We start from the raw sequence: 16000 nt of genomic DNA on the forward strand, positions 1-16000 counted from the left end.
ATGGAAGAAATGGCAAGTTGAGATAGTTATTACAATAGCAATTTAAGTGTAACTACAGCATGTTGTATTCCCAGAGTGTTTAATGTATTATAACTGAGTGATGAATACTTTTTCCAACGCTGACATTGAACACAGCTGAGTTATGTAACCAGGACAGGAGCAGCAGCAAAGCTCTCCCTCCTTTCAGAGTTCAAATGTTATCATAACAAGAGTTCAATGAACAGCTTGTAGATCATGTGTATCCATACCTGCTTGTCATTGTATATGAAGGCATCAGTTGGACTATTGCCCACTGTAAATCAAAACAAATATCATTACATAAATGCCAGCTGGCTCAGTTATGCCAAGGCCAGACATGATGCAATACATCAGTGTTTGTACAGGTGACACAAGGCCGGGAATTTGTGATCTTCCCTGCCAGTGCCATGCTTTTCTTCTGTCAACAAATTGCTTCACAACATCAGCTTTCTCTCAATCCTCTTTGGACCCAAACTGAGGCCGATGCTAATGACTGCAAAACACACCTTTGAAAAAGAAATGCATTTATTTATTTTTTTCCACAAGAAAACCAAAGGCTTTAAAATTCCAACTCCTTAAATTCATAAAATTTCATAATTCATTACTCACTTTTCTTCATTTATACACAAACACAAACATGTAGTTTCTGAGCAGTGCTATGTTTGATCGTAGTTCTTACTTTTATATAAATGCCGTTGCTTATAAATCAGCAAATCTACAAGAATCATCCACTTCAAAGGAAAATAAAAGCTTTAACATAGATCTGTAGATCACAAAACGGCAAAACTGTCACAACAGAATGCCTTTCCAGTGTTCTTGCAAACATACAAAATGACAAGGCAATCAGCAGCCATTTCATGTTTTACAACTACAGTAGTTTAACTTAAGACTCACCATAGCCATTGGATAGCCATTCACCTACAATATCAAAGAGAACAACTGCTTTTCTACAGCGCTCTTCCACTGGACCACAAGATGGGACCCTTAACTGGTTCATGCCCCAAAAGACAATATGGGTTGAGAAACTATATTGATTACATTCAGCACCATGGATATGCATGTCAAACTGCGACTTTGAAAACAAAGACCTACCATAAAGACCTACCATAGCCCCAAAAATACACAAACATGTCCATGATTAAGTATCTAATATCAAGTAATTTAAATGATGAAATTACAATTTGCAGGTACTGTATATATGCTTAACCTGGTTCTGAAATTTAGATCAGCTGGTGTTAAAATCATGTTTACAGTAGAGCTGTACAACTTCTTACATTATCTTGTTGATTACTCACTACCAAGTTAGGTTCAAGATGTTCAGAGAACACAAAGGCCTAACAGTTTTATTTTGAGCGTGCTGCCAGTAGACAAGTCAAATCACAGTTTGAAGTGTAGAAAATAAATGATACACACACTGGTCCTGGATTTCTTATTTGATTAAAGATTTGTTGTTGCAGCACCTCAGAGGTTTGTCAGTTAATATGACTTTTTCAGCATATTCACAGCTTAGTAGGATGGGCTTGCTCCATTTTAGTAAAAGAAAAATGTAATGCACTCATATTTGCTGTTAAAGAGCTGTTGGTGGCCAGCACCAAATATAGCTATCCCATAGCGTTTTCTCAAAAATGTGTAAAGCTCATTTGTCTTTCATTAGTCTGCTGGATGACAATGTTAGTACCCCCTTCGCTGCATAGTATGGCGGTGCGATTGTACTTACATTAAAAATCATCTGAAGTTACATTTAGCTGGCATTAGCGTTCAAGTCACACTTTTCAAAGACCACATTCATATTTTAGGCTCCAATTTTGAACATTGTTAAGCATTCATGTACATTTCCCTCATTCCTGACCAAATATACAGATGACAGGAAACAAGAGAACCAAGGCTAATTGATTATAAAAAGTAAGTATTCAACTGAGTCTGCTGTTGGCTAAGCTAACACGGGGGTTGAGGAAAATACGCTGTATGTTGATTGTCAGGACAGTGTGCACTGCTGTAGCTAGTGAGGTGAACACAGGTTGTGGGTTAATGTTCTATGTAAGGTTACAGCCAGTGTACAGTGGGAAAGTACACTATAAACTCCAGAGGATGACCTATGGGTTTGTGTCTGATAAGTAAGTGCTCATTGATCCGAGTCAGCTCATCCTTGACCCCTCCCCAAGGGCAGAGAGCTGATGCGTTTAAGGTCACTTGAGTGCTCACTTGTGGGAGGGAACGAGGGGGTCGAGGGCGGCGTCTTAGAGGCTCAACTCGGGCTCGATCTCCCAATTTTCCCATATTGAATAATGTGAGACATTCGGCTCTGTTATCTGTGGAGTCGGGTGTGGGGGGGGGTGGGGGTCTATTTGGAGGTGGTGGCAGGCACGCTGATGGAAAGCGCCCGGCGTGTGGCGTTTGTGACTTGCCGCTGCTGGGACAAGAAGGACTGGCCGGGGGGCACCAGGGAGGAGGCGCGGCCCCCGAGACGCGACTCGATGGCCAACTTCTGAAAGCTCAGACTCTGAGGAGGGAGAAAGGCAGCGTTTTCCACTTCATTAGACAAGAAATCGTCCATTTACTGTTACTCCCGTTTGCCCATTTCATACTTTGTTTTAGTCTTGTTTGCAGTAAATGTTAAAGTGATATAAACTGATATTCCACTGATATTACACTTTTGAATGATCCCTCACTGCATTATGTCCCGCCCCAACATCCTGTTTCAACAGGAAATACATCAAATCAAGGAAGTAAAGATGCAGTTTCTTTAACTATTTTATGAAACAGAATAAAAATCAGTTCATCTTTGTTCTGATCCCATCTTACCTTGTTGTACCACGCTGTGACAATCAGCTTCTCCTCATACTCTCTTAGCTTGGCCTGCTCACATTCACGCTAAATGACACAAAATGAAACCCACCGAACATCAGTTACGTTTGAAAACAGGTCCTCTAAATCAATATCCTGTATGTTGGTTTAACAAACACTCAGACAACAAAGACTGTGGGCATGAAAAGGTCAAATGTATGTGGATTTACTTCCAGGCTGAGAATCCGCTTGTCCCGGTCCGACAGCTGGTTCTTCAGGGCCTGGATCTCAGCGGTGGCTGGGTTCAGTTTAGGGTCCAAGGCTCGGATCACCTGAAAGCAAGAAAGAAAGGACAATACTGTAGATCAGTCAGATCAAACTACTGGACTCAAATCTCCAGTATTTCTCTCTCTGATGTATTCCAGCCCATGGAGAGGGAGCAGGTAAAAATATCAATCAATGATAAAATTATGAAAATCTTTGTATAACAACTCTCAAACCACTGTCACAAAGTGCTTTACAAACAACAATACAATAAGAGCCAATAATAACCAAAAGAAATGCTACAGGTGAATTGAAAACAGGGACTTAAGAATAAAACACAAAAGGACAAGTGATATTAAATCCGGTTGTTGTGTTCACTCACGTTGCGAGCCTTCTCCAGGTACATTTTGTACCTTTCCTCCATGGCCCTCATGTCATCATCCTTCTTCTTCAGAGCAGCCATCAGCTCGTCCAGCCTCAGCGCTTAGGGATAAACAAGAAATTATGAGAGGCGTCATTTCAATAATATTGTAAGATTGGAGACCAATGTGTGTTTCCCATTCTAAGTGTTGCGGTGGTGTTGTGATGATGGCGACATCAGACTTACAGGTCTGTGTGTTGTCCGGCTGCAGGTCCTCCAGCAGCTCTTTCTTCTTCATGATTTCATCCTGAGCCTCGTTCAGCTGCACCCTGGGAAAACACAGAGGGCTGTTCCTTTACCTCCCTCTACTGGAGAACATGGAAATGCATTTTACATCTCTCAACCACAAAGCACTGACAATGAGATTTATACTTACATGTGGGCATCAAGTTTCCGCTTCAAATTCGACTGAAAATAAAAACGCATGAATGTCAAAACATTTATATACACACACACACACACACACACACACACACACACACACACACACACAGGTTACCATTTGCTCAAAGCAATAAATAGCACAGCTTACACTGTAAAAGAAAAAAATCAACAACAGTGCTTTGTGGGTGTTTTTACCTCTAAATCCATTTGATTGACAACATAAATGTAAAGTTATTTGCATGTTTGTGGTCTGCAGTAATGCCATGCCAGCTCAAAGACCACATGGCCTGATAAGATGAACTCTGCAGGACATTCTCTCTGTATTTGTGCCAGTGCATGTTGGCACACTCACATCATCAGGCTTGGCTGCCTGACTCTGCAGAGCCTTCTGGAGGTCTTCCACCTGCTGCTGCAGCTCACTAATCCGCTCTCGGCTCAATCTGCAGATAAAAAAAACAGGAAAAACAGAATAAAAAAAAAGAAGTACACAGTATGTATCAGCACGCACAATATATAACAAACAGTAGCACCTGCAAAGCACCAGCACTATTTGATGAAAGAACCTAAGAGCTATCTTTTGCATGACTGGCTGACCCACAAAAGCCCTTAACTAGCCACCTGTTCTCAGTGTCCAGTTCACTGTGTGTCCTGTGTGCCTCCTCAAGCTGGACCTGTAGATCAGCGATCTTCTCTCTCTCACAGTCCTCCTGCTGCACTCGCAGCATCTTATTCTCATGCTGTAGCCTGATGAACTTTTCTCTGTGAACAATCAGAATTGTATAAGGTCAGTACTCACAGAAACTTTGTTGTAGATACAGAAAACAAACGTATGTTGTCAGATGCAGTTTCCATTACCTGTATTCAATGGGTAGTATCTCAGCTGCCAGGTTCTCGTGGCTGGGGCTGCCAGCAGGAATCATCCCTAGGAGAGAAGAGTACATGCACTTTAGAATAGCAAAGTGACAGCTTCGAACGAGCCTCTAAGCAGTATCATTACAGTGTCAGATCTGACTATCCAGTGAGATACCTGCTTGGAAGAGCTGGCTCTGCTGAGCCTGTGTGCATCGCAGCTCCTCATTGGTCTCCTTCAGAGAGTCTCTCTCAATGACGATCCTCTAGTGGTGGAATCAGAGACGAAGAGAGATGTAAGTGCTAAGGTTAGAAAAGGGCGATTCCTCAGCCAGGGATAAAATCCTTCTGTCTTTTCTTCTTGTCACATTTCAAAAGCTGTTGTACCTCTCTCTCCTTCATCATGGCTTCGTGCTTCTCCTCAAACTTCTTCATCTCAAAGGCCAGGTTGTCCGCCCGCCTCGTCTCCTCAGACAACTTCCTGTGCAGCTCCTGGACCTGACAGCAAGCATGCATGAACACATACACAAACTAACAAAAAAAACAGAGCTCAAACTAAACCCACTCTCTGCTAGTATGTGGCATTTAATATGCGATTTGGGTCTTTTCTTGGCATACAAAATATGTGACATTGTGTTTCTGTATGCGTGTGTGTGTAGGGGTGGAACATAAATATTGGACCAAAATGGATGCATTTGTTTTGCAGTTCTGTTAGTGAATGAAGGGCATTTACTTGCAGAAATTTTGTTCACTTTAATTTACCTCAGCTGAGCCAAGTTGGTATTCCCCCTAAAGCTACAGAACATTCAACTGGCTAACAGAAATAGTGGCATTATCTTGATTTTTAAGGTGGAACTCCTCAGATAGCATGCAGATGACTGTGACATTTCTATAAACACCATAAATAAATGTTGATTTATGGAACTTCTATGTGGTTGATGGTCTGACAATCTCACTTGCAAACCTGGCGAGTTCTATTTCTGGACTCGCCTATTCCCAAAATCACCTGAGTGGGTGTGCTTCATTTCCATCCCTGTGTTTGCATGTAATTTACCTGTCTCTTGTATGTCTCCAGCTGCGCACGGGCAGCGTTGGCCTTGCGCAGCTCCTCCTCCAGGCTGACAGTGTTGTGCATGTAGGTCATGTTCTTCTCTTCCAGCAGCTTCACCTGCCTCCTCAGGTCGCCCAGGTCCTCCAGCTTACGCTTGTACGTTTCCACCGAGGCCTCCAGCTTCACCGCACGATCTGAGCAGCTCCTATGCGCGTGTACAAACAAAAATACAGCATTCAGCAGCAAGTCACATGTTCCAGACCGCTCAAAACATACATATACAGTGTGAATAAAAGAGAAAAGGAAATGATGGACACATACAAATGCAAACACACACACCTCAAAATGTCCAGTTCGTCTTTGAGTGCTCGAGATTCTTCTGCCAGGCCGGTGAGCTCGTCGTTGCGGTGCTGAACCTCAATCAGCTGCTTCTCCAACTCTTCACAGTGGATACGGTAGTCATCCTTCGCAGCCTCCAACCTAAAAGATGCACATGCACATGATTCTCCTGCAGGCAGAATGATTGGCTGTTCAAACACATTTAAATACATACACACACACACCTGAAGTTCTCCTCCTGCAGTGCCTCTAGCTGCTGCTGTAACTGGCTGTGTTTCCTTCCTGAAGGCGTGCTCGGGTCGTCAAACGAGTCCAGCTGATTGGCACGGTCTGTTAGGACGTCATTCTCAGCCAATAGGCTGTTCCGTTCCTCTTGAAGGACCGTCACCTGGCCAGGTACAGAAAGGTATTAGACAGACTTTCTTCAGTGATACATATATTTAAAGTTATGGTGAATTAATGCCTACACAAACAACAATCTTTGCATCAAGTCAGCAAGAACGGTTTGTGAATTTAAAATCCCTTCCTTGGCCAATTATTTCATGCAAAGCAGCACATCTCAAAAACAGACCCCATTCATTAAAAATAACTCTCTTCTTCTCCCCAGCAGTTAAAACAAACAATGCAGTTAATCCATGTTGGAAGCAGAATGCAGAAAAACTGCACCTTACAGGGAGCAAACAACACTAAATCACACAGGGCAGAAAATCAGTGTTGCACTGCTCTCTATGGGTGAAACTTGCCAGCATGTTGCACTTCTGGCCACACCTCAATCAGTGATGTCAAGCAGGTGTTTTGCATCAGCTGTCAAAGGCAAAACACTACACACTGATTGAGGTGTGGCCAGAAGTGCAACATGCTGGAAGGTTTCACCCATAGAGAGCAGTGCAACACCGATTTTCTGCCCTGTGTGACTAAGTGTTGATTTGCTGTTTAAGCAAACAAATGTTAATACATGGTTGGTTAGTTCTACCTCTCGCCCATCATTTCCCTGATTTGTAATTTTTTTAATACTGGCCACTGGAGTGTTTGTCAGAGATGAACTTGCCATTGTTTTGAGAAATAGTCTTGTATAGTGTGTGTATAGCAACTCGGCAAAAGCAGTCGAGTAAACAAGCTCTCGGAACAGCGCCTTAAAAAACAACATTAGAAACTACACTTACACCATATAAATGCCTTTCCTCTCCATCCTCCTCTCCCATGGAGCATAATCATTATTTCCATAAATCAAGGTGTATTTCAAAATTTGTGAGGCCACATCATACTGCTTTGACCAAAACATGACCACAAAACGGTTTTATCATGCCGACACAGGTGCCTGTGTGAACTGAAGCAATACAAATAACGACTAAGCAGAATATTAAATACAGACAGCATAGCTAATGTAGAGCAGAATCCTGACTGAGCCATCCGTTAGCCGGGTTAGGAAGCGAGCGGGCAGCTGGTTTAGACGGGTTTAGTTTGGCCGAACGGTCAGCCATGTTGGACTTACCTCACTGCGACCACAGATGAGCGAGACTGGGGACAGAACAACTCAATCTGTCGAGAGTCCAGTTGAACAGAACATCAGTGCCTGTGTGTTTAGTTTGTCTGAACAGAGCTGAGGCAGCCCAGCAGCAGCAGACTGGGGCTGGTCATCCCAGCGGCGTGGGAGCGAGCAAAGCGCCGGGCTCAGAGTTTCGCCCAGTCTGTCAGCCCACTGTCCTTCTGCCACAGCAGCTCCAGACAATGGACTCAAGCATTACAGCGTATTACACAACTCTGGTTTATACTGTACCAGAGGCATGCATGAGTGTTTTTATGTGTGTGTCTAACAGATATGGAGGGCTGAATCTCTAATCTCACTCAAGACCGTTTAGGCTACACAGGGTTAGACAGGGGAGTTCAATATATATTCTTTTCCTCAAGCAGCAAATAAAAACGTGGAGCAGAGGTGATCATCTCTGTTTGCAGAGAGGGTGTGTGTATGTATGAACTGTGTATTCACCTGTACATCCAGCTCTTGACACCGTTGGGCCAACTCCTCCTTCTCTGCTAAAAGCTCAGCAAGGTCCTCCAGTGTCTTTTTCAGCTGGACACATGAAGGAAGAGCAGCATTAACTAACATACACACGCAAACAGAAATACAGCATTCACATGAGTCCCATGCATATGGCTGTGCAGTTGCAGTGGTTAAAGTCGACCCCTGGACCCCACAACGAATATGGTGTTGATTGTTTTCATACATTACAAAGTCACCTACTTAGGTGACTAGTGGCCATTAGGAACGTACCTCAGAATTTACCTGGTTAGTGGATTTTAGTCAGGTGGTACCAATATTACTGACACAATAACATGACAGCTTACAAACGTAGAATTTGTGTTTTTTTCCCCCCTCACCAGGATAATATTTTTGCATTAGTCTTTTGAAACAGAAGTTGGCAGAAATAATTAGGTGGGGCAATATACCCCTAATACTGAGCTGAACCTGTAAAGCTCTCCCATTCAGATGGATTTCTATATTATTAACACTGACCTGATGCTCCAAGTCCCCTGACGGCTCGGCTCCAAACTGGGCCATGGTCTCTTTACTCATGAGCTGAAGAGAAAAAATGTCACTGGATTTGATTACACAGACACATAAAAGAGCTGCAAAGTCCTCAAGCTATTATACACTGATACAAGGTTACGCTTTCCCCTCCCTTAACAACAGCTACTACTACTGAAGTGCCTTTGAGACAGGCACTTCACCTCCACACAGCTGCAGTGAAGCTGCTCTGTGGCCAGAATTCAAAGACTGCACGGCTTTACTCAAAAAAGCACAACAGCAAACCTTCCCTGGATAAATAAAAGTTTTTTTTTTAATATCTCCACTATGAGTGAGAGAGAAACTTGATCCAAAGCTGACTGACCTCCTGGATGGCTGTCATGACAACATGCTGCACCGACTCCTCCAAGGTCATGATGATCTGAATGTATTCTGGCAAGGAAGTGAGACAGGTTCATCATACACACATGTTAAACACATACACACACACCAACTGAATATATATGAGAGGAAAGAGTCCCTACTAATGATATTTTCAGTATTTTTCAGCGTGTCTGTGTCCCACTTCCAAATGACTAAATATGTAACACTGCCCTCATTGAGTTCCCAGCCGGGTGCCCGCCTGGCTCTGCCTTTGTCAGCGGCTTGGCAGGACAATAATAATACATTGTTGGACTCAGAAACTCAGAAACTGGGTTTGCCAAACTTCCCTTTCTTAGCTATACACTGTGCAATGCATGTATAGATGTTTGAATATCTGTTTGTGTTTAATTAGGTTGTGTGTTTAATTAGTAATATTAGTGCACACATATGGATTTAAGTGTGTGGATGTGGGTGTGTGCGTGTGTGTATGTCAACAGCCATGTACCTTGTTTGCGTTCACATTTGACAGCACAGCCCAGTATGAGCTGCAGCAGCCTGCCCAGCTGCACGGGGTCTGAGTGCTCTGCCACCAGGGCCAGATCAGGCAGGGGGAAGTCTGAGATCTGCTGGGAGAGGACCTGATGGGCCAGAGAGAAAACAAACACACTCAGTAACAAGTGCGCTAGTGCTTTGTAGGTGCTCAGGCGGAGGGGTGGGGTGAGGGTATGCGTGATTGGAGTAAGTGAAACCATGTCGACTTTAAAACCTCCACCTGTTCACACCAAAGTGCTGTGGTAGCACAGTGTTGTTTTAACTAACAGGATCGCTGAACAAAATATTTAATTCGCTTTAATTCGCTTAATGCGCTGACTCAGCCACTACAGTTCGAAAATCAGCAAGCTGCTTCCTGGTATGTGAATGCATCGCGCAGCAACCTCGAGCTGGTTGCTGCTTGATTGACTTCTACTGTACTGCCTGGTGTACGAGCACACACTGGATTTCCCTTAAACAGGGCTCTTGGGGCTCTGTGCCGCTAAAACAGTGCATACTGCAATTCCCCTAAGCACTGTGCATTGCAAAAAGCATTACACACTAACACGCAACTGAATGAACACACAGAGACCGGCTCTTGTAGAGGTGGTGCTCCCAACCGTCTAATAAGAATGCAAACACACAGAGGGCGTTATGTACAAACCCACTACCTACCTCATTATAATAATCCACCATCATCTGAAGGATCTTCTTCAGGTTGTTCATCTGAGGAGGTCACACACAGGTTTAAGGAATGTTATACACCTAGTTTAAAGTGAGAATAAGGACTAAGAGCACAGAATTACAAAGAGGTTTCCCTTCCAAGACTATTTAAGTTCATGCAATGACAAAATAAAGACTTCTCAGATACACAAGAAACATGTAGTAGGGGAGCAGCAGAAACAGCAGAGGCAACAGCCAACCAGTCAGGGAAAGAAAGAAGAAGAGATGAAATGGCATACACACTGCAAGTAGGAACTTCAAGTATCACATATACATGATACATGACAGACTTGGACACACATACATGTACACATTTCACCAGAGGAGTCAGAGCGCAGGGTCAGCTGCCTCTGGAGCAGGTAGGAGGGAAGTGTCATTCTCAAGGACACTTGGACAGGGATGAAGCATACGGGGGATTTAGCAAACATGGGAGTCAGCAAGGTATGGGTGGGAAGAGAGGACAGATGGTGGAGGGGGCGACACAGCACCGCTCCGTACCTTCAGTCTCCAGTTGTCCCCCACATCTGGTTTGATACGACTGAGCCATCCGTCACTGAACCATGCTGGGTCTCTGCACCAGAGAGAGAGAGAGAGAGAGAGAGAGAGAGAGAGAGAGAGAGAGAGAGAGAGAGAGAGAGAGAGAGAGAGAGAGAGAGAGAGAGAGAGAGAGAGAGAGAGAGAGAGTCAACAACAGTAAATCAACTCGCTGACTAAATTCTTTATTAATAACATGCCATTAAAGGAAAAATCCACACTGTTACACATCATCAATCTATGATGTTCAGTATTCCAGGAGTTATTTTGTGATGAAGTGTTGTAATTTACATTTTTGTTGTATCCACTTTCCCTCAACCTGCCTTGTCTACTTCTACTTCTACTTCAGTTAGTGATTTCCCAGAATGCCTTTCAAGAGCCCCCAGAGAAGGGGCTTGAACTTGTTGCTTTCAGCTGTGGGTTATACATATAGGGGGAGAGACCAATAGTAGATAGCAATAATATAGTAAGAGCAAGAGAGTGGGAGTCATGCCCCACGCAAAACACAACATCTCATGTAGCTGCACTGCATTCTGGTCTATTGAGGCTACTGTTGGTGGAGAAATTTGTATCTCTGCCTCTTGTTGAACGTCGGGCTGACACCAAAACCTGACGTTTACCGTTAATGTTTTAGATAGTTGAAAAAAATCCTGACATCAAACTCCATTGTAACTGCACTGAAAATATTTGGAAGTGATGTCACATCATCAACATTTGGCCAGTTATCCACGGGGATAAGAAAAATACACCACCAAACAACAAAATGGTCCCAGAAATGCAAGGTACATTGCCAGTGGCTGTTTTAACAGTGTTTAAGTGTTTTAGGGTGGATTTTTCCTTTAAGGCGCTTGAAAAGTGGATTGGTACAAATACAAAAGTATGTATTTTATGATAGCTGAGTTAAATACATAATATGCTATTTTACCTCCCTAATTTTGTGCAAAGAAGTATATTGTACATACTAGGGGTCAGTTTGTGCTTGAGAAAAGTCACACCTCATCAAACTGTCCCATCAGTTTCCCCTGTGTGTCCCTGACTGGACTAAAGTGTCAGGCTGCTGCGGTGTGGGATGTGAAATACTGAAGCCAAGCAAGACTGACTGTAAATGAACAATGTACCTGCAGAGTACACACATATCGTGATTAATGCGGCAGGACAGGCAATATGTGCGTGTGTGTGTACGTGTGTGTGTGTGCGTGCGTGCTCTCTCACATCTGATGCAATGCCTGTGACATTGCCACTCCAGTGGTCAGCTCCTCCACCGTCCTGCAGGATGCGGGGGTGTTGAAGGTCTGCAGCTGAGGGGCAGACAGAGAGCACACGGGTGAGATTTGGGTGCAAAAGGAGAGCGCAGGGAGGGAATATCACAGTCTCAGATAGATGGCGGCATACAGCAGCACACCTCATAAACTGAGTTTCCACTGAGGGGTTTCTCCACAACACTGCAGATGTGCCTAGATAGTACACACACTCAGGAGGGAAGGAGAAGTAAAGAGGAGAGAATGGAGGACAGAGCTGGACTGGTGGATGGATGGATGGATGGATGGATGGATGGATGATTGGATGGACGCAGGGATGGATGGATGTGCAGATCATAGTGGTATAAAACCACAGACAAACACAAAGGCTTCTCTGCTAAAGTGAAGCTCTAAATAATTCAACCAGCTGTCACGGTGGTAGGAGAATACTCCCAGGCCAACATCTTTTTCCTCAAACGTGGCTGGCTTCTACCAAATAATAAATCAAGAGCTGTCTGGCTGTGGTGTGTGCACATCCCGCAGCGCTGTGATTACCAATTCTATTTCAGGGTGCCGACTTGCTCTGCCCGGTCTGAGGTTCGGTCCCACCAACAGCAGGCTCCGTATGAAGAGTTTCATTCCAAAATGAGATATATACAACATTTGAAAACAGTGACACATCCTCTGACAAAATCATGGCTGGTATTAAAGTTAAGTCTGTTGTGGGTAGCTATGAGTAAGGAGTCATCTTGAAACATTTACTTACAAAACAGTTGTTCTTCAGGGTAGAATCATCTGTGATTTTGAAATATTGACTTGATTGACTCCTGAATTTAGGAAGCTTTTTTTTTTTCCAAGAAGGATGTATACCAGTGTTTTGGAATGAAACCCTTTGCATGTTCTTTCCCCTTCACCCATTTAAGCTTACTCTCTTAGTGACAGGGTATAGTAGGTGAAAAAAGTAAAAGAAAAATACTAATGTGGCTTTCGTAGAGTCGTGAAAATAAATGGTTTAGTTGCAAAATCATCTAAGATGTATACAGTAGGCTACACTGTAAACTTGGCATTGGGTCTAATTAAGAAATAACTTAATTGGGTTCCAAGCCAAGATGCATAGTGAAATCATTCAGTGAACAGGCAGAGGTGCAATATGAGCTGCAGTATAAATGAAGGACTGTGCACAAACAGGCGCAGACTGAAGCCTGCATAGAAATCATTACTCAAGGGTAATATGTGATTGCATAAACAAAGATCGAAAGAGCGACATTCCACAAATATCTCCCGGTTAATTGGATTAGCTCTCTAAATCCGACGAGGATCAACTAAATTGGGGGATATTATTGTCTTTGTGTCTCCTAACTGGCAACTTTGTATGTGTAATGTACGACCCAGTCCTCACTTAAAATGAGCTATAGGAGGTGTTGTGTGTTTTGTTTTTTTTTGCTCTTACTGGTGGATTAATAGTGTAAGCGACTCAGCCCGGGATGAATTAATCAAATATAACTACAACAGGAGATACAACGACAGGGAAATGGTTTGCTACTGATTTACGATACTCAACAGTTCTCATATTTCCTCATCGGTGCTCTCTGCTTGTGGAAGAGTGTTTTCGCTGACATACCTACAAACAGGTACATGGCTACCATACATCGGCCGACTCAACACACACACACACACACACACACACACACACACCAAAACTCACCCATATTGTAAGGCTGTCAGCCAAAGCCGTTTTGTTCTCGCCCATTTCTTCCCCTTATGGATCCTCAAATGTTTCCTCCACCTGTCAACAGCGCTCTTCCGCTCCTTCCCTCTGCATTTGACCTCACCTGCAAGAGAGGTAGATCTCTAACGACGGATACGCAGCGTAGGGACGCACGACGCTCATTCCGCAGTAAAAACAACGTAAGATCTACGCGAATGACGGCTTCTTCGGTGTTTGACGTTTGCGGCTGGCTGACTCGGGTTGGGGGCAGTGTAGCGCTGTAGCTGTAGCAACGGGATAAAGAGATAGAAACGCCAATGAATCAGCGAGACCAATCACTTTGGAGATCTGTGCAGATTGATGGCGCTTAAGCTTCTGAGGAGCCAATCAGAGAGCGCGATGTGGGATTTGTACACGCCCCCATGATCTTTTCACAAGTCCGTTGAAAATCAAAAAAATTCCGACCTGTACAATTAAACCTTGGCTTCCGCTCATATTTGACGGATAAATATTAGGGTGGACGTTAATTTAATAATAGGAAACAGATATTTTTTTGCCATATCAACAGTTAAATATGACATTTATTTGATCGTATTTGATTGACAGTATGCCAAGGAGACGAAAAAGGAAACTGTTTCCTGGTAGGTAACAATGCCCCATCTGCTGAGCAGTGGTTTCCAAAGTGGGGTCCGAGGGCTACCAGAGGGTCCCTGAGGAGGTTCCAGGGTCCCCAGCAAAATGATGAATAGTAGGATAGAATTTCAATATAATTTAATTTTGTAGAAGGTAGGTCAATGAGAGAATGGGTAAGGAAGACTGTTGTGATTAGTAAGTTTCTTTCTCTCCACTGTTGTCTCCCCACCTGCAGTAACTTTGTGGGACAACTATTTCACATGTTTGACCACATACAATATAAGGCTTCATAACCCCAAATTACAGCCAAATTACAGAATTAATCTAATCAGTTTGAACTTCATTGTTATTGCCAGTTTTACAGGTATTTCTATGGAATATATTGAAGTGCAATATTATTCATCCCTTTTAACCCAATCTTATATTGATAATAAATACATATGTTTTTCCTGTTTTAACAGTATCCCAACCACTCTCTAAAGGTAATTTTCTCCTCCCATGCCAGTAAACTTCCTTTCGTTATCCATTAATATAACTCACGTGAAGGTGTGTGTAATTGTAATTCAGAGTCCAAATACTCTTTTAAATTACTTGTGCACCCTGATAAGATAAGGAATCTCACATGTGCGACCCCATGAGCAGGAATCAATCACCCACTGCTTCACTCTTGAGCCACAATATAGAAATTAGCCACCAAACCCTACAGAAGCATTAATAGAGCTCTATAACAGACAAAGTTGAGATAATGTGAATATGCGGCCTAATCTTATTGTATATCTAACCTGGACTTGCTGCTCAGCCACAATGCCTTTGTAGGAATGTGGGGCATACAACAAAGTAATCAATAAGCATACTTGGTTCATGTGTGTAAATGTATGAATGGGCGGGTTCATGACCTGAGAGTGGACCTTGCCCATATGGTTTGTAGGAATGACCTCTCTTACTGTCAGTAGGCCATCAAACCTCTGTTTTCTCTCCTGATCTCTGCCACTCCGAGGCTCCCGACCCTCACTGAACGACGGCTGCTATTTTTAGATGCCCCTATAATCACCCTGACTCCCTTTCTGTAGTTTGCCTTGTATCTGTGAGGTGAAGGGGCTGTGCAAATATTTGGCAGGATATTTCTGCAGCGACTGTCATGTTGTTCTGGCTGGCGAGGAGCAGGCCGACACTAAACGCAGCTACGTGAGGATCACCACATCTTCACCCGCTGCCAGACAATTCATCCTGACTCATAGCTGCACAACCAGACGGGTTTTTAAATCAACGACCTTTGATGTTTGCATCAGAAAAGCTCATTCATTAACTACTTTGTCGCTGTATTCTGAGTGATTTGGCACTTACACTCTCCTTTCACGGGGAAAGAATGGACGAGTTTGGGAATAATCGTTGAGAAATTGGACAAAAGTTCATTACAGGAGTCTTCCCCAATATCACAAGCGAGCTGCTGTCTGAAATAACGGCTCTGTGAGAGGCCTCTTGTTGTTGCTGGGTCGATAATCTACAACCGAGGCATCCCACAACAGCCCCATAGTGTGCTACAGAGTTTAAGTCAGTGTCATCCACATGCATTTCACAACCAATATTTTATGGTGAAGGTGGAGTATGTGGGGCAGGGCAGTCAGCAGAGTAA

General features: G+C 43.4%; 1 protein-coding gene across 1 annotated transcript; it reads right to left on the minus strand.

Moving 5' to 3' along the window:
• Positions 1-471: 471 nt before the first annotated feature.
• Positions 472-13838, minus strand: hook1 (hook microtubule-tethering protein 1). Its single transcript, XM_071895693.2, has 22 exons — positions 13732-13838; positions 12001-12086; positions 10753-10825; positions 10207-10257; positions 9506-9638; positions 9002-9069; positions 8626-8688; positions 8098-8181; positions 6335-6498; positions 6111-6251; positions 5775-5976; positions 5108-5218; positions 4899-4986; positions 4727-4793; positions 4490-4630; positions 4224-4311; positions 3864-3895; positions 3674-3756; positions 3449-3549; positions 3033-3134; positions 2821-2889; positions 472-2518 (listed from the first exon to the last, which is right to left on the minus strand). Exons 1-22 carry the CDS (start codon positions 13774-13776, stop codon positions 2360-2362), a joined length of 2151 nt encoding a protein of 716 aa, XP_071751794.1. The 5' UTR covers positions 13777-13838; the 3' UTR covers positions 472-2359.
• Between the last annotated feature and the right edge of the window lie 2162 nt (positions 13839-16000).

Source organism: Centroberyx gerrardi, chromosome 9 (assembly GCF_048128805.1).
Source record: "Centroberyx gerrardi isolate f3 chromosome 9, fCenGer3.hap1.cur.20231027, whole genome shotgun sequence".
Lineage (NCBI taxonomy): Eukaryota > Metazoa > Chordata > Actinopteri > Beryciformes > Berycidae > Centroberyx > Centroberyx gerrardi.